The sequence below is a fragment of the Festucalex cinctus genome, chromosome 2, assembly GCF_051991245.1.
Source record: "Festucalex cinctus isolate MCC-2025b chromosome 2, RoL_Fcin_1.0, whole genome shotgun sequence".
Classification (NCBI taxonomy): Eukaryota; Metazoa; Chordata; class Actinopteri; order Syngnathiformes; family Syngnathidae; genus Festucalex; species Festucalex cinctus.
Genome location: NC_135412.1, coordinates 3803998 through 3831018, shown reverse-complemented (window position 1 = coordinate 3831018; position 27021 = coordinate 3803998). Strand labels below are relative to the sequence as shown.

The 27021-nt window shown below is 41.2% G+C and overlaps 1 protein-coding gene across 9 annotated transcripts in view; it reads left to right on the top strand.

Annotated features, from left to right (window-relative positions):
* The window catches only part of LOC144013431 (transcription factor Sox-1b-like), a 76792-nt gene that overhangs the window by 25086 nt on the left and 24685 nt on the right, over window positions 1-27021 (top strand). For 2 of the 9 annotated variants that reach the window (XM_077512296.1, XM_077512297.1), the window contains exon 3: window positions 20336-23128. The exons of 2 other annotated variants lie outside the window; for them this stretch is intronic. In XM_077512296.1, the coding sequence (XP_077368422.1) occupies window positions 20563-21588 (1026 nt within the window). In that variant the 5' untranslated portion in view covers window positions 20336-20562 and the 3' untranslated portion in view covers window positions 21589-23128. Of the gene's footprint in view, window positions 1-13783; window positions 14143-20335; window positions 23129-27021 lie in introns of those variants that run through there. 5 more of the 9 variants (XR_013282242.1, XR_013282246.1, XM_077512299.1 and 2 more) reach the window with 4 other exon arrangements.

The following is a 27021-nucleotide window of genomic DNA, read 5'->3' as shown; positions in this document are numbered from 1 at the left end:
GCATATAACTGGAACCAAGCTGCGCTATTACGCTAATATAGCATTTCGTGCTAAACTAATGTCATTAACCCACTGATCTGAATATATTACTGGATAGCCAACAGGCCAAGAAACATTTCTCGGTATGATCCAGTACTTAGTAGAAACAGCATGATTTATAATGTTTTAAATCTATTAATCATAAACAAGAGTACTTCAGGCATTTTGCAACTTGTCTTAAATACATGCATAAATTATATGCTTAATGATATTTACAGGACGAAACCTTTTTTTATTTTTTATTAAAGAATTATAATTGTAATTCAACAAAAGATGCCGCTGCCAAATCTAATATTGGGGTTTAATGAACTGAGCGATAAAAGAAAAAAGGGGTCTTCAAAGCAGCACATACCGTTCACTTGTTAATTTTCTTTTTATAAAAAAAATAGTGACCACTACGCCACAAAACCCCAAGCCCCGCCTCCTGGCCATATACTAACTGCCTACGAGCTGTTAATGTTTTGTGTTATGTTTGTTTTGTTGTGTTTCTGTAAAGTACTTTGTGACAGCTAAGGCTATTTTAAAACGCTATATAAATAAACATGACTTGACTTGTATATGAGATGGGAGGAGTAAGATTGCCGCCCTGTCGCTTCAACGGCTTGCACGGCGTGTATGGGCTAGCGGCTATCCAGACATATATTCAGATCAGTGCATTAACCAGGGCCAAGCTAACAAAAGGGTCATGATTATTTAGCTTTACTGTACCTTACCTCGATAAGTTGTTTCCGATTGGATGGGGAATTCTTGCAAGTGTCTATCGCTCGTGGACTTTAGGTTTACCCAGGACACAATGCATTTGCCATGAATCGTTCTTCGAGCCAACCAAGGTGAACATTTCCCGCAGGTAAGGCCATGGGTGGGCGGACTGGGTAGCCAGCTGACTCGCTAGCTCCTTCTGAGTCGAGTCCATAATTTTGACAGTTTCAACCTCGTTTCAACATTGACACTCTCCATCGCCTCATCTCATAGGTTGAGACGGAGCCTATCACAAGTGGGGATGTGGGGACCGTGTGTAACGCTTGATATGATTGGCCGAGCCAGGAACATCTTCGGCAGCTTTTGCGCTTCTCTTTTAATCATTGTCATGCACGTAAAACAAAAGTAACGAGCAACGACCCTCTGTTTTGAAAATGTATCGAGTAAAAAGTTACAGATACGGTTTTGTAAAATGTAACAGATAAAAGTAAAAAGTATTCTAAAAAATAAATACTCGTGAATTACAAAATACTGGGAAAAAGTACTCAAGTACATTAACAAAGTATTTGTACTTCATTACTTCCCATTTCTACATTTTATTTTTGACTGCCCTTGATGTGTAGCAGCACTTCAAATGGAAGGCAAACAGGCAATGCAACTTTACGGGATGACGTCACCTCTAGAAAAAGCGGCCTGCCAAGAATCGCCAATTCTGTCAATTGACAGTTGCACTCTGAGGCCTTCAGATGAGGAACTTGTGCAAGGAGCATAATATGCCAGGCCATCTTCATAATAGCTGCGGCGCCACTTTAAGCTAGTGCCGGAGTAATTGGTGCTCCAAAAATCTTAATAGCATCATATATCCGGAATTGAGCTTTTAAGAGGATATCTTGCCTTCTCTTAGCGTCTCTCTCGCATGCTTCGAGTCTTCTTGAAATTCCCAAGCGGATTGGGACACCACATGCCGTAATGATCGTCTGTAAGCGGTGGCGTTAGACTGCTAACTTTGTAATGGTGCACCTAGGGACTAATGCACTGCCAGGTAATGGGGTTGGAGGTGGGGAGGCTGGGGGCAGATTACCTGCCTATTACATGCAGACACCACCAGAGAGTGAAGGAAATGGCCAGGAGATGAATGGGACGGCAAAGATGAACGGGATCAAAGTTTACAGTGCAGAAACTTAGTGGTGTAGCTGTAGCATCTTTTAGTTCTACTGTTGCCATAGTGATACATCCTCCTAGGATGTCGTGTTTGTCCATGAGAACCATCATGACAAAGGGTACGGTATATGTGAGTAGGTGAGTCTCCCGTATTACAAGTATTTCATGGAAAATCTGTGCAGAGCGGCATTGTAAAGTGCACTAATTTCGGCCTTCCTAAATTGCGCAGAGCCTGTGTAACATGTTGACGTTAATAAACTGTTTACATTGCAATCTGGCAATATTTGTTGCTGTGGCCTTATTGTGTTTGCACTGAAAAAACACAAACCTTTTTATGCAAGCTTCATTTCTGCTTAGTTGCTCGCTATTATGCAGAACAAGGCTCCATTTGATGTCAGCAGGCCTTTTATCTTCAAATGAGCCATTTAAATGTCATTAGCACGCGTATGTGTGTCTTCGTCTTCCTGACAAGGGAAATTACCAACGCTCAGATGCTCTAACATGTTTTTTTTTTATTATTATTTGGCAGTTTACAGTAGAAACAATAACCTGGCAATATAGCGCATCCATCTGGTACCGCTCCACAGTAATTTCGTCGGGAAAAGGCGGGACATTCTGTACAATAATTTGAGCTCATTGGACGATGCGACATTCTACACGCTTGTTTTAACCAATCACGGCCACGGGTAAAAAAATGTAATCTTTGTTCATGTCGCACACGAACGTCCTACCACAGGGGTGTCCAAACTTTTTCCTTTGAGGTCCGCATACACAATAATCGAAGGATGCTCGGGCCATTTTGAAATTGTCTGACTTTATCAAACACGCCAAAAATAATGTCGATTAATAATGTACTATAGTTTAGCTAGTTATTTTTAAACAGGACAGTGTGGAATTTTTCTTGATTTTGGGGTGGCCCCACACCCCTGTATCCCTCAAGAATAGATCCGCCCCATCTCTGAACCAATCTCCACATTCAGAATCAAAGGAAGAGTAGTGGGTAATAAAATGACAAATTTTAAATCACTTGAGGTTCTTAGTTAATCATTAATGTGATCAGGTTCATTGGATTCAGCTGTGTTGGAAGGAAACCTCTAAAAACTGTAGGACTCCGGCCCTCAAGGACCGGAATTGCCATGCAATTTCCTGCTCGATGAAACACCCAAAATTTTTAGATGATCAGATACATTCTGTAGATGAAAATGTAGAAAATGTTAAAACAAAATCAAAATGGAGGACTTCCTGTTGGGTTTAGGGGGCAGGTTTCCCCAGTTCTGGTCCTCGAGGGCCAGAGTCCTGCAGATTTGAGATGTTTCCAAAGTTTTTTTTGTTTTTGTTTTTGTTGTTTTTTTACTTCTAAGAGGTCAACAACAGCAAATCTAATCTAACAGTGGTGTCAAACTTTAAGTAAGAATGTAACAAGAGGGTGTCATGATTGATAGTCCACGCAAACGTCCCCATGCTGCCATCCCATGTCCTGCTTTTGAAAGATATTGGCTTCAAGTGTAGAGGTATGACCTTGCCGTCACAATGTCCCTGCCGGAGTGGCAGGCATGCAACAGGGCGGCCTGCTACGCACCATACTGTAATTCAGGAAATCTTTCTTGGCAGTGCCGGATGACAAGGCCACTCTGTTTTTACCTGCGCTCTGTAATTTGCTTGTTTTGCAATTCCGCCATGGAGCTGACATACTGCCGGTTTCTCTCTCTCTCTCTCTCTCTCTCTCTCTCTCTCTCTCTCTCTCTCTCTCTCTCTCTCTCTCTCTCTCTCTCTCTCTCTCTCTCTCTCTCTTCCCATTGGCTCTTCGTTTGCTCGCTCCTTTGCTCCTTCCCATTGTTGATGCTGTGTGTGTGACCTTTCTGCCACTATATATAACATAAGCATTCATCAAATGACATGCAAGAAATTTCATCTTGAAATTTTTCTCGCCATCACATACATTTGTGTGCAAATTGTACCCCAACGCAAACACTCGTGTTCATGTGTTGCATATTCGTGTATGAAAAGAACTTTGACAAGCCCCCTGTTCGCCATGACGACGCCAAAGCTCTGTGTTCTCCCGTCTCTACGGCAACCGGGGCCCTGCGTTCCCTCTTGCTAGCTGAGCCCATTGAATGAGACAAAAGACAAGGACCTGGCGCTGGTAATTCTTATCACCAAATCCCATTAGGCTTCGGCTTTTTTCATTAACGCACACAAAAGTAAAGTGGAAATCATCGCAGCCTTGTGAGCTCAGTCCTGACTGCGCAACTAGCTCGGCACATGCTATAGCATCACTGCTGCTTGTAAAAGGAATGTTTTGGTTTTTTGAAGACAACAATTTCATTAGCAAATAATATGAAAAAAGCTTGCTCTAAGTCAGGGGTGTCCAAACTACGGCCCGGGGGCCATTTGCAGCCTGCCATACATTTGTTGGCGGCCCGCGGCAAATACGAAAAAAAAATTTCAATGCTGTTTAAAAAAAAAAGGGTGGATTAAACATTTCTAGCTATGCAAAGACACACATTTGCAGCTACTAATTCAGTTCCATAAATAAAAATAGTTTCATCCACTTGTTTCTTAGTGTCAACGTCCAATTTGTGAAAACATCACATTAATTAATGGTTAATAATTAATGGGAAAAAATGTGAAAAAATCACATTAATGGTTGTTAAGTGTGGTCAGTTGACGACCGATTGTTCTTGTGGTTCAGAATGTCAAGTTGGGATCAGCTGCTGCTCAGTGGAGAGGCATATCTATTATAGTGGCACACAGGGGTCACTATTTGCCTTGTGACTGTTAGCAGTTTCCAATAAGTAATTGTTCATTATATCAACAATTTACAATTGCTTCATTGATTTTTACCATGTTTAACTCATGTCATTAACGCAAAAGACGTCAAATGATGAATTTTTTTTTGCTGGTCTGGCAATGAATGTGTTAATAAATAACTTTAAAAAAAAAAAAAAAATCAAAGTGGCCCTTACAACTTTCTATTTTTCTGTATGTGGCCCTCAGAGGAAAAAGTTTGGACACCCCTGCTCTAAGTGCTGCGTCGAATGTTGGCTCAGACCACAACTGACATATTATCATTTGATTCAAAATATAAGATTGTTTCCAGGTGTCATTTTCCCATCAAAATAGACAAAGGGTTTTCACACCACTACAGAATGCTTAAAATTGACTTGTCATATGGACCCGGAGCCAATTTAATCCCCATAACTGATAGTATGTGATAGATTATAGGCGTACAGTACACCTAAGGTGGCCTAACCATTGAAAGAAATCTTATATTTGTATATTGTCTTTGTGTTGTTTTCTGTTGTTCGGACATTATTAAAGTATTCCTGGCTCAAAATGAAGTCAAAAGGGAGTTATTTGTAGTTTTTCCCGTTGGACATTGTTGCCATGACATTCGATCAGATTCAGTTCATCCCATGCGGGCTTGCTGAAAATGAGCCAGTTAGCTCATGTCTAATTCATAAGCGGATATTTCGCCGTCCTTTCTATCCCATTTCTCCCGTCTTTAGCAGTTGCCACTTGTTTAGCTTGTTTAATTCAGTAATCTTGAATGTCTTCCACCCTGACAACAAAACATTTTGGAAGAATCCCCCAGTTTGATTTAGACCATAATAGAGGAGTATGATATCAACCATCCATCCATACATCCATCCATCCATCCATCCATTTTCTTCACCGCTTACTCCTCACACGGGGGTGCTGGAGCCTATCCTAGCTGGCATCAGGCAGTAGGCGGGGTACACCCTGAACTGGTTGCCAGCCAATCGCAGGGCACACAGAGACAAACACACCATCCACACACACAAACACACTTAGATACAATTCAAAGCGCCCAATTAACCTACCATGCATGTCTTTGGAATGTGGGAGGAGACCGGAGTACCCGGAGAAGACCCACGCGGGCACAGGGAGAACATGCAAACTCCACCCAAGGAGGGCCGGAGCCTGGACTCGATCTTGTCCTCGGTACTGGGAGCCGGACGTGCTAACCAGTCACCCACCGTGCCGCCATGATATCAACCAAAGGGATTAAAATAAAGTAAATAAAAAGCAGTTGAAAAAGATTTTTCCACACCACCGACATGAAATGATTTGATGCTGTAATTCTTTATCCTTTGTGCATGTTGACACACAACAATGTCAAATACCATTTTAAAGACACATGAGAGTTATTTTTATCAAACTGTTGGGGGGAATGCCCTATATGTGTTTTTTTTTTTTTAATTAAAAGGTCATGTCTATGTCAACATCACACATGAGCAAGCAAAACAACATGAACAAGATGCGACTCCTTACGACAGCAATGACGGGAAGATTTGTTGCTGGTGCGTATGAAGAAATATTCTTTGAAAATAAAACAAAACCTGAAGAGGACCTTTCTGTATTAAATGCATCACTAATAGAGTAGTTGGTTCTGACGTGGATTTGCGAAGTGTGTTTTTGCGTACACAACTAACCTCGTGTGTGCGTGTGCTCGTATTTGCACTTGCTCCTTGATTGACAGACAAAGGCCTAATCGCTCCTCCGCTCAGGCAGCCAAACAGCTCGAAAGGAAGTATTGACCCAAAAGCCCCCTCCAGCTAACACGGCAATTTCGCGTAATACCTGCAATAAGACACGTTCGTCAAAGGAGCATCTGATTTTAAAAGACGAGCTGTCTGAATAAAAGGGACCTGAAGTAAACCTGTAATAATACTTGTGCGCGCACACACTTTTCTTGCTAACTCGAAAGCCTTTGCTTTGAATGGTTTCATTTTAAGAATCCAAAAACGGACTGCCACGCTTTTCATTTTTTGGCTAACAGCTCGCATGCCAGCGTCTTGTTTTCGAGGGAAGTGGTGCGCATGAAGGAGCAGGAGATATTCCTTGTTTGCGTTGGGCTTCACACACAAGCCATGGTAAAGAAACAGCCTTTGGGAAACGTCACATCAAAACACACATTAGATGAGAGTTGCTGCATGTGAATGTTTGCACATCATTACTTCCTGCTGTGTGATATTAGACATACAGTACATTAAATATTGTTGCAGCCGAGTTGGTCGTTGTTCGGATAAGATGTGTGTGCGTATGCACCAGCACAGCTCTCGATATCTCTCAATCTGCATATCAGCATATTAGCACTGGACCATTTCTTTTAATTTCCGATTATGACTGATAAGCATCGACTCCTCTTGGCCCCTTTGTCGTGTGTGTGTGTGTGCGTGCGTGTGTCAACCTGGCAATGACGTCCCGCCGATGTCACAAGAGAACAAATGCGCGCGACATTCAGCCGATTGACAGCAAGGGTCTTTAACGAACCAATGTCTTCACTCGCGTTGACACTCTAAGTGCAAACAAATGGTCGGCGTATTGATCAGTCATGAGTATGATTCTAATCGCCATCTGGAAGCTGATTGGCCCATCTGTCAATGGGCAACTTGGTGTTGAGCACTGTTACATTTCTGTGAGAAGTTCAAGATCGAGAAATCCCAAATACGTTTTTGTGAAGGCAACAGACTTCAGGTGCAAATTAACAAATAATAAAATAGGTAAATTAATTTAATGATATAAATGATATAATACAAGGAATTCCCATAGAAGGAGAAATATGGACATCTGAGTCCACATTAGCTGTCCTAGGTAAATGAAATTTAGTATGCATCATGTTGGAAAAAAAAATGATAAAGTCATATTTGAACAAATAGATTTGATTTAGTTTCACAAATATTCAATATGCGCGGCACTCTTCCTTTTTTGCATTCCTCTTTGATTTTTTTTTCGGCCACGCCCAAATGTGCTTTCCAGTCGGTGTATTTTTGTTGAATTACCGCAATATTGCACACTCTTGTTTGACTGTGTTCAAGCATATGAAAAAACACAAAATGCCTTTGTCATTGCTCGTGAACGTCATGCTACACCTTAGAAAAAAAATAAAAATAAAATATTAAATTAAGATTAAACTCATACCTTCCTTCCCTGCTTGAGTGGGCTCTATCTAAAGGGCCATTACTTGAAAATTAGTGGTGGGTGATTATTAGGGCTGGGAATCTTTGACTGTCACACGATTCGATTCGATTACGATTTTTGGGTCTACGATTCGATTCAGAATCGATTCTCGATTCAAACGATTTTCGATTCAAAATTTTTTGATTGACAAATGAGTTCTGCTTCAATTTACAGATATGCACAACATTGTCATGATCTACTCCGGTCTGCTTTGCAAGACAAAATGACAAATAGAGACATTAAAGTGTTTTTTTTTTGTTTAAACATTTATTAATTTTGGATTGTAAGTGCCTTTTTCCACAAAAACAGCATGTGGGCTACAACTGCCTTTTCCCCTTCTTCTTCATTTCTAATTTAAATAAAATCGATTTTTGGATATTAATATCGATTCGATTCGATTAATAAATGAGAATCTCGATTCTTTTATAAACCCATTGTTGTTGTTGTGTGAACACGTTGCCATCCGACAAAATGCATCACTTTTATAGAATGGCTCGCTCACAGACACATTTTCAGTAATAAAACAGATAATCCAGGATGGATGAATACTTGCAGGATGTTAGTCCGTGTGCAGATGAGCCATATTGTCTGATGACGTTCGACATTTTGATATTTAAATTGAAAAGAGAAAAAAAAAATGCTGTTTTGGTTTCATATTCAATATGTTGTATGTCCTTCTGTAGAGCATCCACTGCAGGTTCAGCTCCTTTTCATACTGGCTACATAGAGACATACAAATAGCAAAATGTGAAAGCACTTGGACGGGTGACCTTAATTAATTTTTCAGGTCTCAGTGAATGGCCTCGTTGCAGCCGCTGTTTGTGGCACATTGCTAACGTGATATATTCCATTATTCCTCAGGACCTTGGGTGAGATGAGAGGTTGAGGTAGACGCGGCAGAGCAAGACGCAGCTAGCGAGGTTACAGAAGCAGCGAAAACAGAAGTTGTAACGATGTGGTGGCTCTCGTTAACAGGCAGAATCTAGGCAGGATTAAGTTGCCAAATTAAGATTAAAATATTCTATGTACATAGACCATATTTGTTTAAATCTTGATACTTGATTTTTATTTAAGGCAGAGATTTTTTCCATTGAGATATAATTTATTAGTAAGTTTAACCAGTGGTCGATATTTAGAGGTTGTTTATTTTTCCAATTGGCAAGGATTATTTTTTTAGCAATAGTAAGGGCTATAAGTATAGATTGAGATTGTTTACATGGTAGCTCAGTTATTGTTAAGTCACCTAGTAAACACAATCTTGGAGATAAAGGAAGCCTACAGTTTAATATATCAGCGAGCTTTTCCCAGATTTTAGTCCAGAAATGCAGCACTGGAGTACATGACCATAAAGCATGAAGATAAGTATCGGCAGTGTTTTGTGAGCACTGGAGACAAATGTCGGAGTCAGAGAGTCCCATTTTTTTCATCATATATTGTGTAATATATGTTCTATGAAGTATCTTATATTGGATAAGTTGCAAATTTGTCTGTTTGGTCATTTTAAATACATTTTCACAGATTTGGGTCCAAAAGTCTGGGTCCATTACTACGCATCAGTATTACTGCACGACTGGACACTTTATATTGTATTGCTTAATGACTCTCTGAACTTTGAACATTACTGTTCTGTTTATTATGTCCCAAATGTATATTTTATTTTTATAGTGGCTTTTTTTGTTGTAGTACTAGTAACTCGTTCAGTGTTTTCACATACTGTACTTGGTCTAAAGCTAATTCCAGTTTTAAAACGTGTTGTGATGACACTTGTGGTGTTATTTTCGAGCATTTGGGGGCTTACTTGTGTGCCGTCATGGAAAATACAGCCATATGTACACCAGATTTAGACATTAAATCACAATTGCACACAAACAGTTCCAAGATGCTTGTAGTCTTCTGATTTGTTTGAATTTTATGACATTTTTCCACCATGAACAGTCGGCTAATGGATATATCAACAATCTGCTCCAGGTTCAATCTGTCTCCATCAAAATACTTTGAGTGTACATGCAGATTTTTAAGTAACATTTTAACATCAAGCTCCTGGCTTTGACACTGTCTGGAGTGCTGGTAAAAGTAATATTACCACATCAGAATCTGTATTCCCATGTAAGGTTGAGACTCTTGTCCGGAGCTGCCTGCGATCACTTCTTGAATCAAGTTGAATTTGTAGTGTCACTGCCTTCTTCCCATCCTCTCCTCTACTCCTCCATGCCACACTGGTGATTACGCCATTGTTGCCGCGTCACCCCTTTTATCTCGTCACCCGGAGCAACCTCTCTATCTTATTGTCCTGCCATCGCTTTCTATCTCTTTGTAGCTCTGATGAGGGTCACGAGGTCAGCCGGGGAGGGGGCTTGTCATTAGCTGGGTGTGTGTGTATAGATGCGTGCAGGTGAAGTGTGGTACATGTGTAGTAGGCCTACGCAAGAAAACAGTCTTTAATAATCAGCAATCAGCTGATCCGTGCACATATATATATCCATTTTCTTAACTGCTTACTCCTCACAAGGGTCGCAGGGGTGCTGGAGCCTATCCCCCAGCTTCTGGCAGTAGGTGGAGTACACCCTGAACCGGTTGAAATATATATATATATATATATATATATATATATATATATATATATATATATATATATATATATATATATATATATATATATATATATATATATATATATATATATATATATATATATACAGTACTGTGGGCCCACACAGTGATAGATATACTTGCTTATTCTTAGTTTTATATTGGTTAGCTAGTAAATTCTACGTTTTTGATCATGGCGCTCTTCCTAAAGTGCATGACGAAAGTAACACGCAAACATTTCCAGTGTTTTTTTTGTTGTTTTTTTTGTTTTTTTGCAGACACTCGTTGGCCTTTCCCTGCCTTCTGTTGCTTTCCATGCTGACTGGCACTTCTCTCTCGGCTGCTGTGTCTATCATCAGCAGCAACGAAAACGCTGACACTGCTCCAGTCGTAAACAAACACCATCCAGTGGCGTCCACCTGCCCACCAGTTTTTCAACTCGTCTGCTTTTCACTCACATGCGGTTACAAAAATAATCTAACCATCGATTTTCTATGGCTGCATTCTTTCGTCCACATTAGGGCTGAGTTAGTGTCGATCTCAGGTGACTTTTAGTGAGAGGCACCCTGGATTGGTCGCAAGCAAATAGCAGGCCATATAAAAGTAATATTGTGCGATATCAAAATACACATACACATTAGTTTTAACTGAGGTAACTGTCATAATCCACAGGACACCATGTTTTGAGCCTGTTGTCTAGATTGCAAGAACAACTTGCATGCGTGCGTGTGTACGGTTGTTTGCTTACTATGCTGGTAATAAGAGACACTAGTCTTGTGCTGCCACCATTGCCGGGCCTGTTTGATTAGGTGCCCTGAGCGTGTGTATTTACGTCCACGTGTAGGCGTGTGCATGTGCGGATGCCACTATTTGTTCAGCTTTGCCTGCTTTCTCAAGGTTGCCTCATCACAGTACATTTGTGTGAATGTCTTTGCCAGAGGGAACAGAATCCATAGCAAACATGCGCTCTCCCAGCTGCAGTGGGACGGATGAACAGATTGACAGTCAGTACATTTACATGCACAAAAGAAAATCAGATGATCAAATCCACTGGAAAAAGACTTAAAATGCGTGTCAACACCTTAGCTCATTTGCTCCCAATAACATGCAAATACGTTTTTTTTAAAGTTCTAAGTGTCCCAAAGACGTATTTATACGTTTATTTGTTTTTTTATTTATTTTTTAATGCTAGAGCATACAGAAGGCTTTGATGCAGCCCCTCAACTGCAAAGAACGGTTGCAGAAATGGTAGTTATTACACAAACGGCCAGCAGGTGGCAGCAGAGCAAAGGAGATCAACCAGGGCCATCTTGAAAAAAAAGCTAAATTCCTTACAATTTTAAATAGATTTGTGAAAACTGATGAAACTTAGCTGTCTTCTAATGCTAAGGTGGGAGAAGATGCAGGTCCGACCGAATTGTTTTTTTGGCCTATGGTACTCCTGAGGCAGCTGATGGTAGTTCAGTGCAGAGGCCATGGAAAATCACTTCCAGACGACTTTGCTGTCCTCTGCATGTCAAAATACAGTTCCCATACTTTCAAGGCGTACATCATGTGACCACCATCTACTGGTACAATGGAAAATTGACCATTATATCCTGTGTTTAATGATTCTGAACACTCCAACAGGCAGTGCACTGCATGGCTACCTGTTCCTTAGGAATTCACCTTGGTGTCACTGATACACATTTTTCTATAACTTAAAGACGTCAGTAGTTTTAGCACAACATACGCGATGCAGCCTCAATATCCTATGTTTGACAAGATATCTTTGTCACCCTAGTGAAGCATCGTGGCCATCAGAAATCCCCAAACTGTTGTCAAATAATTGTAAGCACAGAATTGTCAAATAACATAGTGAACATTATTCTTCTCTATTTAGAGTGGTACCAAATAGACTCAGTTTTAGAGTCTTTACACTTAGAAGAGAGTAAAATAAAGAATTGAAAAAAAAAAAGTTACTCAAGGTTTGACGAACGAGCGGACCTTCAGCACACTATCACCTGAGTTATGCCACTCCGACGGTTTACTTATCTCCAAGAGGAGACCAAACATCGTTTTTCTTGGAGTTATGAAGATTCCTGCTGACATGAGCGATATATTAACATACAGCAGGAGCTGCATGGCTCAGGGAGTAGATCAGATGTCATAAGTTAGTTCCACAACCCTTGAGTGACTTTTATTTATTTTTTTCAAATTCTTTATATTACTCTCTTCCAAATGTAAATATTACTCTAAAACTGAGTCTATTTGGTCTCACTGTAAATAGAATCACATACACTCTACAGAATTTACTGTGTGCCCATACTGCTGAAAGATGCTCAAACTCCCCATTAGGGGTGTGAATTGCCTCGTACCTGACGATTCGATTCGTATCACGATTCACAGGTCACGATTCGATTCGATACCGATTAATCCCGATACGAATTTATAAGTCGATTGTTGAGATTTTTTTTCATTCAAATTTAGAAAATACTAATCAGTAAGCTTGTAGAGTGTAAGATTTATATGAAAATGTATTATTTATTTATCTGAAATTTCAGTCTTATAGAGGTTGTAATCTGTTTCATGTTTGAACAGCATTAAAATAAAATATTAAGGATTAATGTTCCGTTCATATAACATTCTTCCATGCTCAAGGTGTGAATCCTAACCCGAAGTCAGATGTTTTGTTGAATATTTTTCCATTAAAAATGGAAGTTTAAAAATCTATTCACACACACACACACACACACAAAAAGGCAATGATGATAAGACGTTGAATCGGTAAGACTACCGAATGAACAATTCTGAGCTCTTAAAAAAAAAAAAAAAAAAAAAAAAAAAAAAAGAAGATTTTTTTTTATTAAACCGATTCGAGAATCGCGCGATGTAGTCTCGCGATATATCGGCGAATCGATTTTTTTTAACACCCCTACTCCCCATCATATTGGATACGACAGAGGGCTGATGCCACAAACGGTGGCGATAACGTCGCACTTCGTCCATTCCTCCTTGTCTGAATAGGAAAGGCATAAAAGGCCTTTCCTCCACCCCGCCATGCCAGGCAACTCCCAGCGGCCTCTCTGTTGACACAGCCGCCACAATGGTAGCTAAAGGCCTCCCATTATGACACTAACCCCAGGCCCGGTCGCAGCCCTGCAGGGTTATCCAGTGCACAGCGGCCAGCACTGGCCAAAAGCCCCTTCAATATCAGCTTGCATGTATAAGACTAAACCCCCTGCCCCCAGCTGCATTGTTCAGCATTATTCTGGCCCGACAATGGGAAATCACACTTTGAAAGTCATTTTCAAAAAGGGGGGAAGCCAATCAAAAATTATTGTTTCTATTTGGCTGAGCGGCCTGCCCCTCCCAAAAGCCCGGGTTTCATTCAAAGCCATTATACAGACAAATTAAATAAAAGCGAGTATGGGGTCAGAGGAGGGCTGAGAGTGTTGCTGACATTCGCCAGTGGCATTCGGGCTCAGGAGGATCTCAACTGAAGCCACATGAGAGGGAAGCATTGAAAGATGTTGATGCAAATAATACTGCATGGCCGCTCTTGTTGCAGCAACAGTTGGCAACTTGGTGAATTAGCGATTAGCCGCTTTCTGTTTTTCATTTTTTTATTTTTGCAAAGCTGCAGCAGGTGATAACTGTATGATGGAGGCCTGCTGAGAAGAAGGGAAGGTATGTTGCTCTTCTTGACACACAGAGGCCTTACATGAATGTATGTTTCATACATGGCTGAATCTTATTCTGAAATGTTCAGCTACAGAATATTTACTGTGAATTTTGGTCAACTGTTTGCACTGCCAGTGCTTCAGCAAACAACACTTAAGCACGAGCACCAAAAAGACATTTGGACATTGGTTGATAAACAAATCCTGCGAGGATGTTTAATGTGTCAGAAGCCATTGCGCTTTTTTCAGGTTAGTTACTCCGTTGATGAGTGTTTACTTGTTTCGTACAAGTGTTTGATTTCACTAATTTGCCCGATTTGATTTTCACCCTTGCTTCTGTCCTGTGTTGATCAAGCCAGTAATCGTGTCTATTGTCTAATAAGCAGTCCCGTGACATGTTCGATTGGCGTGACAAAGCACACGTGAGGCCGAGTGAGTGAGCGAGCAAAAATGGTTGCTGATGGGATGGAGAAAAGGGCAGTTGGAGGGGTGCCGCTCTTTGGGCTCTTTGAAAGCCTGGAGATCTTGGCTGGGAGCTTGACCCCATTCAGGACGAGCGAGAGAACTCTGGAGCTACTCGGGGGAAGTGGGGGCCGAAGGGGGTGGGGGCTCCTCAGACCTGCACTTAAAAGGCCCTCTGCAGGAAGTCCTCATTCTTCCGCCTCTTCAGCAGCACGAGTAGTAGCAAAATGCCTAATTTAGCATGTGGGAGGAAAGGAAGGGGGGGGGGGGGGGGGGGGGGGGGGGCGAGAGGAGGACCCCCATTCTTCCTATAAGCCGGGTGGGGGTGTCACATCAAAACTCGAAGGTAAATGTCAGCAAGAAGACAAGCATTAGTGTATTTTCTCATTTATTTGTGTGTGCAAACCTTGTAATCCACTCGCTGTGTGACATTTGACAGAGGAAGCTTAGCGACTGTCTTTTGCCACTTGATGTGATGACTGTAAAAAAACGACAGCTTGCATAATATATCCAAAATCTGAAATCATTACTGAAAGACCTATAGAAGATTTTTATTTATTTATTCATTTATTTATTTATTTATTTATTTATTTTACAAGATGCCTCGGTCCACTTGTCCACATACAAGTAAGAATAACTGCAAATCATACTGCTAACTTTTGTCGGACTGGGTACCACATGCCTCGTTAAAAAGCGTGTTAGTATTAAATTAAATTACAGAAAAAGGAGACAATTATATTGCACTGATAAATAAATATTACCGTCAACAAAACAAGGCCTGTCATTTTTACATCTGCTTTTAAAAATGTTGATAGAAAGCTCTTTAAAAACGTTTTTTTTTTTTTTTTTTAATCTGCGGTTGTACCTGAATTTCCCTATTGCGATCAATAAAAGGTTATCTTATGTAATTATTACAATGCATTGAGAATGATTGTATAATTTACAAAACATTTTAACATCTTCATGTATGGGGATCATTTTACTAATCAATCAGTAATATGTGGATGTCGTCCTGCTCTAAAAGTAAACTTACATTTCTGTTTGTTTTTCCCCAACTCTAAATCTGATAATACACGTGCTGAACTACTCAAAATGTGTGTTGGTCAATCTGGGGCAATTAAATTTTTCAATGTCATCATTTTATTGTACCAAATCTCCTCCTTTGAGTAACAGGACTGAAAGTAGCAGGATTTTTAGCATAGAATTAGCAAATACATCAAATATAACTGCATGGCATTTATGCAAATGGTATGTTGCTAACGTACTAAGCACTAGGGATGTCACGATAAGGGCAATATCGTGATATCGCGATATTAAAACTGCCACAATATCATCGTCGTCATGTTCACAATATTTAAAAGGAACACATGTTACTTTTTTAGCAGGTTGATTTCCGTTTGTGCAGTTCTAGCACCCTCTAGTGGCTAGTTTATTAGTGCAATTTAATTTTCATTAGGGATGTTTTGGCCTTCTATGTTTAAAATCTATGCTAATTGTCAGATGAAGGGGAACCTAATTTGCTTTAGCAATTAGCAAGTGCCTCAATATTGTTATTTGAGATTGTAGGTGGTTTATATGCATTACTGTTATGTACAAAAGCACAATATTGTTGTTTTTTTTTTGTTTTTTTTTAGTATGAGCTCTCTTTTTTTAAATATTGTGATCTTTTTTAAATATCGCCAACGCCCCCACAATATCGTGATAATTATCGTATCATGACCTTCATATCGTGGTATCGTATTGTGATGTTTGGATATCGTTACATCCCTACTAAGCATATTACACTGATTAATCTTTTTTTTTTCCTTTTTAATAATGACTTAACAAAAAAGGAAACATGAAGTAATATGAGTATTCTGGTATTCGGGAGTCAGCGGGGGAAAGCCCCCACCCTCCAACACCCCCCAAACACACACACACCACTGGAATACCATCAAATATACAGAGAAATCAAAAATCAAAAGTTGATTTTACGTTTGGCCTTCCCATGGTCTGACAATCTGAATGAGCGTGCGTGAGCGTGCATGCACTCACGATGCACGCGTGTGTGTTTGCGTGTGTGCGTGTGAGTGCATGCATTGGCTCCAGCTTTCTGGGTCCCTCAAAGGGACTATCATCATTGGTAATCCTTTTCTTGGTTGACTAATCTGTTTTCGCTGCTGGGGTTAGTAAACAGCCACCCGTCACCCTGACAAAGAACCGGTTCTGTAAAGAAAATTCAGCTCACCGCTATTTGAAATCATAAAACACAAATATTACTTCGAGTACTGCTGCTTTATTGTATGCTTTCATATTTGATCTCCCTTGACCCTTCTCTGTCACTGCCACGCTTTTTTTTTTAATTCCAATTATGATCACCTCTCAGGATGTGTGAAGTGTCTATTATTTTGTACAGCCAACAGCATCGGCCATGTTCAAATTAGTGAAGGACGTAGAGGTCAGAGCTGGAACCTTTGTGTGAGTGCGTGCGCGCGTGCAGCTGATCTGCAGACGAGTTGACAGTTTGCTATGACAGAGAGTGAAAAAGCAACTGGCTGTGCCGTCCGAATGCACAGCAGATATTCCTTTGAAGTGAGTGAGTGTTTGCGGGATTATTATTAACGTGATCGATCAGCTAACCGCTTCAAGCCCGCCGACTGTCACTCCTGTGTGACGCAGACTGTTTCCAGCTTCATCTTATGCAGCTTTCAATTGCCAGTTTTGCAGTTGCGGGTACCTGCGAGTGGCTGCCAATCAATCCAGGGACTTGACCAAAAATTTTCCGTGGGGTGGCCAAGGTGACACATTTAACGGCGGGCACATCACAATCTTTCAGGGAGTTTCAACTTTTTTTTTTTTTTACTTTTTTTTTAATTATTATTCTTAAAAATAAAAAGTGTAGGGAATTCCAATCATTATTTATAAAGTGGAAATTGAAATTGATCCATACATGAAAAGTTCTTGTATCTCACTGCGCAACAAATGCATGCGAACGTAGCAAATTTAGGGTTTTCATCAGGGGTCACAAAAAGTTTCAAAAGATTTTCGCAGACGGTGAAAAATTGTCAGAATATGTTCAAAATACCCGCTTTATCGGCCTTCACATTTGTCAAAATGCCAAATATCGGCACCAATAATCGGCCCGGACGATAATCGGTCTATCCCTGATATATTGGACCAACAGTACCATTTCATGTTCCGTAGCCCTAATTGACATTTTCGCTGTAGGTGTTGTTTCAGAAACCCGCATTTCCACCTGCCACCCTTCCATTCCAGCCGTCCGAAAAGTGTTGGTCCATAGATGGCCCGAGCAAAAACGTACAAGATGAACCGTTTTGATGCAACAAGATTTGCCTCAAATCCACCTCAAACACACCTACTTGTACTATTTGCTGGCGTGTTTTCATTGTCTTTGATCAAGTCCACAGTCAACGCAGCTGTCTATCAGAAAATTATGGAGCACTTCATGATTCACGCCAGAGACGGTGATTTTCTTTTCCAGCATCTGCCAGTGCCAAAACTACCAAAACCTGCTTTAATAGCCATGGAATAACAACACTTGATTGGCCAGAAATCTCACCCGACTGGAACCCCATTGAAATTGACGTTGTATGTATTGTCGAGAGGAACATGAGGAAACACTGTTTTGGGAGGACATTTGGGACGAGCACCGCATTACCGAGACTGGTATACCACATTCTTGAGACCAGGCCGAGAGTCCTCTTTTTTTTGGAAATAAAAATATGGCTGCCCTAGGGAACAGAAACACAGAAATGTATAGACGATGTAAAGGCCAATATCAAATCATCTTGTGCTACAATAACACGTGAATCGTTCAAAAAGTTGATCGTCCTCATGCCACACCACCTGCTGTCATGAATGCAAACAAAGGCCCAAAGAACTGAGGGCATATGGCTTGAACTTTTCAGAGGGCAACATTTGTGTGTTTGAGATCCTCTTTTGTTGGTCACATGAAATATTCTTATTTTGTGAAACACCCCTATTTTTTACTTTTTTGTGTCTGTCTGCCATAATCATCAAAATTGAAACAAATAAAGGCTTAATATTGCACTTTATGTGTAACATATACACATTTCACTTTTTGAAACAAATTAATGAAAAAAAAAATGAAAAAAACAATGCAATAAGGTGACTAACGGTGAGCAGCTCAGTCAGCAACAAGCAGGTGCGAGGGAGTGGAAGGACAGGAAACGTCGCGGCAGCTGGCATTTTGTAGAACAGCTAAATGATATATAGTGAAATAAAAACCAGATAGCCTACATTCATTTATAACTTGTAGGCAGTATCTTATTTTGAAATGACTTGGTCAGAACCATGAAAAAGCCCAAAACGGGTCACAATATATACTGCCTAGGGGTTGAAATAAAGGAGTTTGTCGTGTCACAGGGCCCCCATTTAGTCAAATAAAATAATAATAATAACTAGTGGTGTGCCAAAAAATCGATTCGAAAAATAATCGAGATTCTCATTTATTAATCGAATCAAATCGATATTAATATCCAAAAATTGATTTTATGTAAATTAGAAATGGTGAAGAAGGGGAAAAGGCAGTTGTAGCCCACATGCTGTTTTTTTGTGGAAAAGGGCACTTACAATCCAAAAATTAATAAATGTTTAAACAAAACAAAAAAAAGACACTTTAATGTCTCTATTTGTCATTTTGTCTTGCAAAGCAGACTGGAGTAGATTATGACAATGTTGTGCATATCTGTAAATTGAAGCAGAAATCATTTGTCAATCAAATCATTTTGAATCGAAAATCGTTTGAATCGATAATCGACGAAAACCGATTCTGAATCAATCGTGTAGACCCAAAAATCGTAATCGAATTGTGAGACAGTCAAAGATTCACAGCCCTAATAATAATAATAATTATTATAATTATAATTATAATTATAATTATAATAATGATAATAGTGTTATATTTTTGATATCACACTGACCCATGTTCAAGAAACAAACACAACGGGCTTTAAAAATGTAGGCCTATACCGATATTTGCAACTTTTAAAACCGATACCGTTTCTTCGTCGGTATGTATATGCGAGCATGGCGCGTGCGTCGTGTGTGTGTTAAATATCTTTCTCTCACGTTCACCACAGAGCACTGGAAAGAAACAAAAGGGGTGCTTTGAATGGCATCGTGGTCTGCTCCGTCAGTCAACTCGTCTCCTAGCAACAGACAACAGAAACGCACCTGTGGCTCTTGAATAGAGCAAAGCAGAGCAGAGCCAGTTGGTGGTTGTCAAAAGCGCAGAGAAATTCCAAACATTTCATTTACAGCGGTTGGTTATTGATTTAAAATAGAAGTCATATATATGGACGATTTGTGAAATTGTTTATTTGTTCAGGAGTTGTCTTTTCTATAACGTTGACAACATTCATATTCATTAAAAGTAATTGTTTTGTTTTTGTGGAGAATTATATTATACTCTGATCGCTTTTATTTTACCCCTAAATCAGTATAAGCGATGAAAAAAAATAGTTTTTAATAATACTCATGTCGTGATGCTAAACAAGTTCTAAACCGCACTTGCATCAAAGTTGAGATATTTAATAGCCACATTCACGCACGCGCCCAGCCACTGTGACGTCAACCGAAGCTCGGGCCCGCGCATGCAAATGACGTCCCCGCTCGAGCTTCTCCATTGGCCGCCCGGGCTCATTTAGCGGCTGTCAGCGAACGAGCGGCCCGGGCACGCTATAGCCAACTTTTTTCTTCTTTTTTTTTTTTGCCAGCGCGCTCGGAGCAAAGTGGCGCATGCAAGCACGCTGAGCTCCCAGGCTGCCTTTTTTCCTTTCCCTGCCAGGCTGATGACAGCAAAAAGGGCAACGAGGGGGAAGTGAGGAGCAAGTTTCCCCTCTGAGACGACCACTGCTCTTCATCACTCTTCAGCAACCTCGAGGGGGGTTGAGGCGGCCTGAATGTTTCTGCGGGTCTGAGTGGTTCGACCAAGACAAGGTGAATGTACAGCATCATGATGGAGACGGACTTGCACTCCCCCGTGGTGCAACAGACCAACCCGTCCAACGGAGGAGGAGGAGGAGGAGGAGGAGGAGGTAAAGTCCCCCAGGAGCGAATCAAGAGACCCATGAACGCCTTCATGGTGTGGTCGCGCGGCCAGCGTCGCAAGATGGCCCAGGAGAACCCCAAGATGCACAACTCGGAGATCAGCAAGCGGCTGGGGGCCGAGTGGAAGGTGATGACCGAGGCCGAGAAGCGGCCCTTCATCGACGAGGCCAAGCGGCTGCGGGCCATGCACATGAAGGAGCACCCGGACTACAAGTACCGGCCGCGGCGGAAGACCAAGACGCTGCTCAAGAAGGACAAGTACTCGTTGGCCGGCGGGCTCCTCGGCAACGCGGCCGCCGCCGCCGGGCAGCGGCTGGACAGCCCCGGCGGCGGGGGGCCGCCCTGCATGGGCTCCGGCGCGGGCGTGTACGCGGCCCACGTCAACGGCTGGCCCAACGGCGCGTACCCGGGACAGGTGGCCGCCGCGGCTCACGCGGCGGCTCACGCCATGATGCAGGAGGCGCAGCTGGCTTACACGCAGCAACACCCGGGCGCCGGCGCTCACCACCCGCACCACCAGCACTCGCACCCGCCGCACAGGTACGACATGAGCGCCTTATCTTACAGCCCCATCTCGAACTCGCAGAGCTACATGAGCGCCTCTCCGCCGGTCTACGGGGGCATCACGGGCTACACGCACCAGCACCACGGCGCCGGCGTGTCACCCGTGTCGGGGGCTCTCGGGGGGACTCTGGGGCCGCTGGTGAAGGCGGAGCCGAGCGCCAGCCCGCCGCTGCCCACGGTTCGTCAGACGTGCCATGCATCCGGGGACCTGCGGGACATGATCAGCATGTACTTGCCCGCCGGGGACGCGGCGGGTGACTCGTCGGTGCAGGGGCGCCTGCACGTGCTCCACACGCAGCACTACCAGGGGAGCAGCCCCCACGTGACCGGGACGCTTCCCCTGACGCACATTTAATAAATATGTCATTTCATGTTGTGCGAACCGCAACCAAATACTCCAGCGGGCCGCTGCCACTCGCGTGTAATTTGAGGCGTTTACAGCCATAAAAATGCAATTTTCCTTGAACATTTTTTTTTTTCTTCGTTCTCCTCCAAATGTTTTCTTCTTTTCTTCTTTTGTTTGGCCATGCTTGACGCAACGCTCACGCTGATTTGTTTGAGCTCTCGGTGTAGCAGAAGGTTGCCAACATTTCACACGATTTAAATTATAATCCTCCAGGTCTGCTGCATTAGTTTTTTTTTTTTTTCTTTCTCCCCCTCGGTTTTGTGGAATTTAACGAGGCTCCGAGGAAGGCGTGCAAATGTGTTTTGAAAAAGTTTCCATGCAGGCAGCAAAATACATTTGATTTCAAGTTTCAATCCTTGTAAACGCGTGAGTCGGTCGCTGTAATTTTTTTCGATTTTGTTGTTGTAAGTGTTGTTAATGGTGAATAAACGCTTTATGCAATGGTGTTATCACAAGGAGGAGACTGTCGCTTCTCCAGCTGATTTATTTCCAAAGTATTTTCACACCATTGGGAAAGGCCTATTTTTATTTTTATTTTTTTTATTTTATTTTTTTGCCACCAAACCGGTTGCTTTGCAGTGCAAATGCTCGCCTGATATTTATGCTATAAATGATTCTTTTATCAAGTGATTTTTCTATATCTTTTTTTTTTTTTTTTACATTTAAAGGGAAGTAAACTGTCTAATTCATTTTCAATTGCGATCTGAATTATTGTTGTAGGCCTACGCATTATCAAAACTGTTTTTTTTTATTTTTTAACATTTATAAATGTAAGATTAGGTTATATTCTGTTTAACATTTGAAAACTGATTTCATGTCATCAACATTATAATTTTAATCGCATTTGCAGGTATACTTAAAATGTCACAGATTTGCCGTCTCTTGATTTGATTAATTTCCAACAGAGCCACAGACAATTATTTCAAATCACTTGATAGTTTTTTTTGTGTTCAAATCCATGAAACTTGCAAAATAAAAAACACGTGCAAGCTTGCATAAGGCCTTCCCATAACTTGCTTGCATTATCATTTAGATATTAAAATGTGAACTGTTTGTCTTTCAAAGCTTTAATAAGTGCAGTGTGATTTGGCTTTTGGGCAGCCCATTCATCTTTAATTCCGTTCACATTTCTTCATGTGAAAAAGAGTTGAAAGATAATACAAATGTGTGTACCTGCTGAACTCAAACTGTGTCCTTAATCAGTCTATTGTCAAACTTGCAATTGGAATTGAATGAGCGGTTTTGGGGAGGGGAGGTTGTTGGTAGGACATTTTTTTTTCTTTATCCACGCCCACCTTCCCAATTTTTGCAACATAATTTCCTTGACCAATAAACTAAAATCAGCTCGACTATTGGTTCATTTTGGCAGATATGCAGCTGTTTTTTTTTTTCAACTAAATTAAATTAAATCAATATTGACAAATTCAAACCAACCATTTAAATGAACACGCAAACGTTAATTTGATTGGTTATTAAATCATCTGTTGTTTCTTTTCTACCATATTTCATAATTTATCAATTTGTACTGCATTTAATGCTGCATGGTTGATCTCTATTAATAAATGTTAATAATTCTTTTCTCATGTTCTCATTATTCAAGGAGAATTTTTGTAGAGAATGTAATGTGCTGATCCATTATTATTTTTGATATTCAAAGATTTATGATTGTTTATTTGGACTTGATCAATTAAGGTAACTACATAATTAAATTGTATTGCTTCTAAAAATAAATAATTAAAAATCAGTCAAGAGCACAAGGTTGTATACTTAGAGATGCATGATCAGTTACTGCCGGATATTGTTTATGAAAGTGCCGTCATCCAGAAATCTTCTTTCAAAGGCACAGATGAAGAAGCAACTTGAGCTGCACCGTCATCACCAAAATGCCGGAACTTGTGTGGAAGCACAAAAACCTCCAGAGTTTCAATATACAATTCCAGTTGACTCCTGCAAATTCATAACAATAATCACGAGGAACTCAGAAGCAGTTGCATGAAAATGGAACTCAGGAAGACTTTGAAAATTGTTGGTTTGTCAAAAAAGGGTGATGATCCAAATAATGACACTCGGCTTGGTGAGCAGCTCTTCAAACAAATGATTTGATATTTATCAGTACGTTTGGTGATCAGGTGCTACATCCCAAGTCTCAAATACTTTGGAAGAAAATATATTACTAAGTGGGCCGGATACGTAAAATAATGCTATATAACTTCAAAACAATTGCCGTCAATTATACGAAGATTTTTGCGATTTTTCAGCCAGCTCTAAATTACGGAGCTCAACTGTAATCTATTGTTAAAAAAAAATAACACAAATGCAAATGAAACGTGGCAACACTTTGCCTGTATGAGTTCCAGACGTGTTCAATCTACCCGTTTTGCATATATTAGTTCCCAGAATGCATTGTGTGGCGCAGTTAATGAAGTTATAAAGATGTTAATCCTTATCATATGTATTTGTGTTACCAGTAATTGAATTTGTGTCGTATTTAAAACGTTTATGTTGGTCTATGATTTAATTTTATTTATTTTTTTTAAACAAACCATAACTTTAATTAAGTTGTATGTAAAATAATGACTTCCAAGGCGAGTCAGTACATTACTCATCTGAGGACTGCTTGTGAAATTACAAATTTATATATTTTATTGTGGCTGGCTGATTAATTGGTCCGACAATATTATTATTTATTTTTTTCTTCACTTTACAAAAAATTGTCTCGCGGGCCGTATTAAACCCCTTTGCGGGCCTGATCCGGCCCGCGTGCCGTATGTTTGACACCGATGCTTTAGATCGTTTTAGAACAGTTCGGTGATGTCATCAAATCATGACGTTGTAATGACGTCACTCAGTGTGGGCTTCACATATAGGACCGACCGCGCTCCTCTGGTATGCGGACCATATCCCCCCCCCCCCCCCCCCCCCCCCCCATTGCTGCATGTTCTTGCGGTCCTAAACATGGATAATCGTCGGCAGTTTATCACGCCTACGCACCCCCCCCCCCTCCCTCCCATCCCTCCCATCCCAATCCCCCTATAAAAGCCTGCACCTCCGTGGTCCTGTCACGGGAGATTAGGGGGGGGGGCGATTGCACAAGACCGAATGTGGCGCGGGGAGATTAGCAGGGCCGCCATTGAAAATAGCAACGGGGCAGACAAATTTTTCACGAGGGGGGGGGGGCCTTATCGTGCAATTACACGTTGACACTTTTAACCATTTTGCAGCCTCCTAATCCGAGAGCCCCCCCCCACCCCCCACCCACCCTACCCGCTTCGAAAAGGAGAACTATTGGAGCTTGCTCGCTGCCTGACTCTCTCCACTAGCCTGATGCTTCACTTTCTCTTCTCGCTGCCACAACCACAGTTGCCTCCGTCCGTCTCTGCTGCCTTTACAAACGGTCTCTGCTCAATTATGAACAAGTCGGGGTAACATCTTGAATGCACCATCAGAGTCTCCCGGTAATCACTTTCAACCTCACTCTGTCTCAAACCCGTTAAACCAGGTAGCAGTCGGGTTTGCCGCCAACTTGAACCAAATCGGTGAACATCCAATGGAGCGCAGCGAGTGTTGTTCCAGCACGTCCTTGTATTCAATTAGCGCCTTTCATGACAATCAATTAGGGAGCGGCCCCTGAATCTCCCCAGGGGGGGTCTATAATCATCATGCACCATCTGCTTACATGGGCACTGGGGAGCGCCGCTCAGGAGTAACAAAGACTGTTGTGCCAACACGATGATGAATTGCGAAAGAATCGTCAATAGATTGAGTGTGGAAATAATGACAAATGAATAACTGAAATCAGAAGTCGCAATCGTGTGCACAGTCCAGTGACTGGTAAAAGTTTGATCCCATCCAGCCACGTGCCGATGTAAACTTATGAGCGCAAATGTAGTTGGCTAGATTGAACTTTAAATAGTTGATTACCTCACAAAATGTATAAAAGGATGTTGGAAGGACGTTTTATTTTCTTATGTGTCCAAAGGCTCAGAAGATTTTAAAGTAAGAAAACAAAAATGGAGACTTGTACTTTAACTCATTCACTCGCCGCCATTTTCACAGAAACAATCCAGTTCGCTCCCGGCTGTTTTACTGGATTTTGACTGATTTTGCAAGGCCCACAGAATATTGTGTTCAATTGCTATAAAAGCATGGAACCTATCAAAAGAAAGATTAAAGTCTCTTCTTTCATCAGGAAAAAAAAAGTATATTTCTATATGTTTCTGTTTTGCAGCAATTAGCATTAGAAGAGAGCTAAGTTTCATCAGTTTTCACAAATCTATTCAAAACTGTAAGTAATTTAGCTTTTTTTTCTACATGGCCCTGGTTGATCTCCTTTGCTCTACTGCCACCTGCTGGACGTTTGTGTAATAACTACCATTCCTGCAACCGTTCTTTGCAGTTGAGAGGCTGCGTCAAAGCCTTCTGTATGCTCTAGCATAAAAAAAAAAAAAAAAAAAAAAAAAAAAAAAAAAAAACGTAAAAATACGTCTTTGGGACATTTAAAACATTGAAAAAAAATATATGTACACGTTATTGCGAGCAAATAAGAATCATCCTAAAACAATATCAGTTGAATGCAATTTCATTGTGCATGTTTCACTATCAGCTTCATTTATTTCTGTTGATTGCATTGCCACATCATGAGCCTGCCGGGTCCATTTAGAGCCCTTCCTAAAGAAAGGAATTACAAAAAGAAACCACAATGCTAAATGTGGAAATTGGCCATAGCGAAGGTGCCACCGAGCGTTCTACAAGAAAACGTAATCTTGCACAATGGCAACGGGTGAGCTCAAAGCCACTTTTAAGTGCAGGAGCAATTACCTGCAACAACATTTTCCTGTTGGGTTAAGACACCTCCGAGAGAAGCAGGAGGGGGGGGGAAGAGCTCCATAGTAAAGAGAAACGGGAAACACTCACATCATTATCACAGCAACTCAGGTTCAGGCTAATCACTGGAGTTAAAAGGTCTCCTGCCAGCCCCAAGGCCAGTCAAACCACCACGGTGGCGGCCAACTGTGTCATTTACAGACCGCAGGTGACACCCGGTTCACGTCTCGGCGACCTCTCAAGCGCCGCGGCCGTCATAAACACAGCTCAATTAGTGCCAATCACCGGCGAGTGTGCGAGAATTACTTGTTGTTTGACATCCACGCGCACGTGCGTGTGTTACATGTTCGCCTTTTGAAAAGAGCAACAACAAAACAATTTCAGGGACTCGCAATTCAATGTTGATTAGTGGGCTGGCATAAAAACGTGACACAATCTGACCACATGAATTCACATATGTTTGATGAAATCACTTAACTCATTCACTGCCAATGACGACTATAGACGTCAAAAATCCAAGCAAACAGCCAGTGCAAATTTTGACAAGAAATTTGAATT